The sequence below is a fragment of the Dermochelys coriacea genome, chromosome 7 (assembly GCF_009764565.3).
Source record: "Dermochelys coriacea isolate rDerCor1 chromosome 7, rDerCor1.pri.v4, whole genome shotgun sequence".
NCBI classification, from domain to species: Eukaryota; Metazoa; Chordata; order Testudines; family Dermochelyidae; genus Dermochelys; species Dermochelys coriacea.
In genome coordinates this window covers 23,736,297-23,740,752 of record NC_050074.1, presented here as the reverse complement: position 1 = coordinate 23,740,752, position 4,456 = coordinate 23,736,297, and the positions used below count along the sequence as shown (strand labels likewise).

At 46.4% G+C, this 4,456-nt stretch overlaps 1 protein-coding gene across 1 annotated transcript; it reads right to left on the bottom strand.

Annotated features, from left to right (window-relative positions):
- Nucleotides 1-1,192: 1,192 nt before the first annotated feature.
- On the bottom strand, nt 1,193-3,364 carry LOC122461184 (antifreeze protein Maxi-like). Its single transcript, XM_043519742.1, has 2 exons — nt 2,712-3,364; nt 1,193-1,580 (listed from the first exon to the last, which is right to left on the bottom strand). Exons 1-2 carry the CDS (start codon nt 3,252-3,254, stop codon nt 1,488-1,490), a joined length of 636 nt encoding a protein of 211 aa, XP_043375677.1. The 5' UTR covers nt 3,255-3,364; the 3' UTR covers nt 1,193-1,487.
- Nucleotides 3,365-4,456: the final 1,092 nt, after the last annotated feature.

The following is a 4,456-nucleotide window of genomic DNA, read 5'->3' as shown; positions in this document are numbered from 1 at the left end:
GTAGCAATCTCTACTTTTGCAAAAGTGCTGAGAGTGGTCTTTAGTGGTCTCAGACAGAAATACCAGGATGAGTTTTGCTCTCAATAAAGCACTCTCCATTTCATTGAACCCTCAGTAATTTATTATGAAGGCTATGCCACATGACCTATGCCTCACAGATCCACAAAGACAAGGGCTTCCCCATATCTACATTGACCAAAAACCAGATCTTCCAATATGTGGAAGTCTCCCTTCGCTCACTCAGAATACGAGTCTGGCATAATGAGCAATATGGCAGCAGTGCTGGATTAAACAGCATTAAGGAACACATATAGATCCTGCAATCTGAAGGCTACCCAGCACTGTGGAGAAGGTGCTCCTCCCCAACCCAATTTCTTCCTGAGCTACTCTCCTTCCTTGACTCATGCATTTCTCCCCCGCTCTTCTCCCCATCATCATTATGTCCAAGAGAAAGAGCCCGCCCCTCCAGATTACTGGGCAGAATTACGAAACAAACAAACAAACAAACAAACAGGGCCTCACATTTCACTCCTTCCAAGCAAAAACTTTCCTCCCTTCCTCAGCCAGAGGCGCCCCAGGCTGGCCGGAGCTCCAAGTACTCCCGAGCCCCGGGCAGGCTGGAGCTGCCCCAGCCCTGCCGCGCCTCCCCTCCTGAGACCCCGAAGGTGCCCCGCAGGAAAAGCCCTTGTCTCTTCCCAAAGAACCTGAGCTTTCTATATGTGCCATACAGGTTCCAGGGCGGCTGAGGAGGTGGTATGTGCTACTCAGCTTCCTGGGTTCATCAGTAATGGTCCTGGAGTTCAGGGAGATTGTGATGAACCCCGGAAGCTGAGTAGCACATACGACCTCCTCAGCCGCTCCGGAACCTGCATGGAGCATAATAATAAGCTAAAACTTTCCCCGTGCAAACTACCAAAACCTGCAACTTGGTGTCTGCCGGCGGCGCCTGCACCAGGGGAGGCTTAGCCTCCCCGGCCTATTATACCCACCACCTATGAGGAAGTATTGGGAATTGTAATTAGTGCTGGGTAGATGCCAGTGCAGTGTGAACATGTGGCTATATCTTGCTTGCCTGGGCCCTACAAGGAGTCCCACTCAAGTCAGACAAGCAGGATCAAGTCCATATTGCATATATTCACTTTAACATCAAGTCACTGTGCATTAATTCACCCCACTAACTTGGGGTGCAACTGTCATCAATGTGTTGTCCAGCACCCGCAATGCCCTCTTCTCTCCCGTTTCCAGAAACTGTGTTTGGGGGTCCAGGTTTTTCGCCCTGCAGGACAGACTAGCCTTCCAAACACTTAATAAAACTACTAAACTTGAAAGACAATGCATTTTTATTATTTTAACTTTTTCAATGAGGACCCATGCTCTGTCTGCAAGGACGTGATTGGTGTCCTACCACATTCAAACAGCAATTGGATTGGATACTGCTTGTAGACAGTGTTCTCTTTCTGATGGTATTACATGAACAGCACTTCATTTCATTTCACTTCCCCTTCATTCACTTCTTTCTCCTCTTCTCTCTGCGTGGGGTTCCTCAGCTTTAATCTTGCACTCTTCCTTCTATGTTTTAGCTGAAAATTCATCAGAAAATTCAGTTAAATCGTGCCCTTGAGAATTCAAACTTTTCCCCATTCAGGTCCCAATCCAGGACAGCACCTAGCAAGCATGTCCTTAAATCCCACTGACTTCCAGGATACTTAAGTACAAGCTTAAAGTCAAGCATGTGCCAAAGTGCCCATCCTGAATAGAGATGTTTGCCTGTATTGGGGCCTAAGATAATAGGTGATATCCTATAGAGTGGACTTGTGGACATCTCTGAATGGCTTGTGGAGTGACAGACAAGGAAGCACCAAAAGCCAGATTTTCAAAAGTGGTCAGCTTCTGCAATCGAGGATGGATTTTCCAAAGAGTTCAGCTTCCATTTAGGTAATAAAATAAGTGGCAAGATTTTCAAATGAACTCAACGGGTTGGGTGGGAGGGCTTTGATAAGTCTGACACGACTTATCCAGAAGGAGCTGCTGAGCACTTCTGAAAATCTAGCCTGCTGGGTGCTGAGCCCTGGCAAATCTGGCCTCCAAGTCCCTTGGAAAATCTGTCTCCACAGCATCAACTTTAAAAGTCAGGCTCAAAAAGTAGTTTTTGCACCCTCAGTGAGCTCACAAATAACAAAGGATTTTGCTGAAACTTAAAAGAAAAATTCACCTAGGGGCAAACATTACGCATGGGCATTTTCTGACCCCAAAACATGAATGTTTGAAAACATGATGAACATGTGGACGGAGGTGGCTGTGGTGGAGAGTACTTTGCATCCTTAACTCTAATGGATGGGATTAAATGACTGCTATACTGAGTGAAAAGCTCATAGGAGAAAGAGAGGGAACAAGATGGGAAAGGAAGGGAAATCCCAAGCAGCAATTTTAGTGAACTTCAAACTTTCCAAAGGAAAAGATTCTTCCCTGGCTTGAGGCTAAGCATGAACATGTTCATACTAGCTGAGTATTTAAGGTGCATTTGGAAGGCAAGTTTGGAAGACTAAATTTATTCTTAATCATGGAGCCATGCCCTCCCACCCATATTACTGAACACCAGCCAGGCAAAGAGTCTGTGAGCCTATGATTATAAAAAAAAGGGGGGGGAGGACACCATATACATCCACTTGACATTCATCCAAGCTAGAGACCCATGTTGCTATGATTGCTACCTCTGCTGCTGCTGACTGCAGCACCTTGGCTACTTCTGCTTTTGCCACCCTTTCTGCTGCTTTGGCTACTGACTTCAGATCTACTTGTGTTTTCACTACTGCTGCTGCATCTGCTCCTTCTGATGCTTCCACCACTGCTGCTGCAACTGCTGCTCCCTCTGGTGCTTCCACCACTGCTACTTTGGCTGCATCTTCTGATGCTTCCACTGCAAGAGCTGCTCCTTCTGGTGCTTCCACTGCTGCTGCTGCAACTGCTGCTCCCTCTGGTGCTTCCACCACTACTACTTTGGCTGCATCTTCTGATGCTTCCACTGCAACTGCTGCTCCTTCTGGTGCTTCTACCACTGCTGTTGCATCTGCTCCTTCTGATGCTTCCACCGCTGCTGCTGCAACTGCTGCTCCCTCTGGTGCTTCCACCACTGCTACTTCGGCTGCATCTTCTGGTGCTTCCACCACTGCTGTTGCAGGTGCTTCTTCTGGTGCTTCCACCACTGCTGCTGCAACTGCTCCTCCCTCTGGTGCTTCCACCAGTGCTGCTTCCATACCTGCTGGAGCTGGTGGTGGTGCTGCTGCTGTTTCCAGTGTAACCAAGTGACTATTCAGCAAAATGCACCTGCCGGAGGACAGTACAGGCCTGCAGACTCCGAAGGATGGCTCTGAACCTTTTGGCAAAATATGCAACAACAACAAAATAATAATAATCATGGTACTACGTTCATTATAGCAAACAGCTGAGTGGGGGGAGGGGGGACATGGAACCATGTTAGCTGGAGGGAGAGCTAGACTCGGAGGTTCAGAGCGTCTACCTGATAACACAGCTTCAGTTCTCAAATTCCAGCATTATTGCTACACAGATCAGAGTCACTTAGGATTTGGGACTTGATCTCAGTCCAGTAGCACAACCATTTACCAGATTTTTTTCAGTATTTTCATGTGAGGTGGCTTGGGAAGCAGAGAGAGAGAGAGAAATGAAGGGAAGACTAGCTCATTTCCAAAATCTGTTTGCTCAGTATCACAGCAAAAATCTCCCTTACCAGCAATCCAGTACGGGACATGGGAACATAGAAACTGAAATGTATGTTTTTCCCAAACTGTCATTCCCTTCTGTGTGTGAAGAGATGCCAAAGGATTTCCCCCATAGGCAGGAAAAGTCAAGCACAAGTCAAGCAGTCATTGTATAGTCTTTGCCCCAAATTTCTGCCAAGGCACTTCACTCCTGGCCCACAACACTCCTTGCTGTTCCAATACTGGGCTCCCCACACAGTTCTGCCAATGCAGTCCTGCAGGATACTTTTAAAATATGCTGCTATTGGACTATGCTTTGGACTAGGATATTCCTTCTGGTGGCACTGGAAAATCATCAGCCCAATATGCAAGGGGTTTTGACAATCAAACGACATTATTGGTAAAAATCTGTAACAGTATAATACACACAAAACTGACATTGGCAGACATGAGTAGGCAGTTCCTGTCTCAAGCTTATCTTCTCTTCTTCAGGTTTCTTTTCCTAGGCTATATCCAAACTATTGCATCTGACCTGTTGGAAAGGTCAGGTATCATGTTAGCTTGTGGCTAAAGGGGTCCAATCCACATAAAATATACTTATTTTTCATTATAGTAGGGACATGTTGTCCCTATAACAACATACATTGAAAATATAATTCCTCTGAGGGTGCTGCAATCTAACTGCCAGTTACAGGAGCTGGTTTCTGCAATACAGTTAACAGTCCTTTTCAGGAATGCTA

Bases quoted from the DNA above. Each gene is read 5' to 3' on its own strand.
- LOC122461184 (XM_043519742.1), bottom strand. From the start codon at position 3,254: ATGGAAGCAGCACTGGTGGAAGCACCAGAGGGAGGAGCAGTTGCAGCA. The intron at 1,581-2,711 runs GTAGCAATCATA...ATGAATTTTCAG, and splicing joins TGCAGTCAGCAGCAGCAGAG to CTAAAACATAGAAGGAAGAG.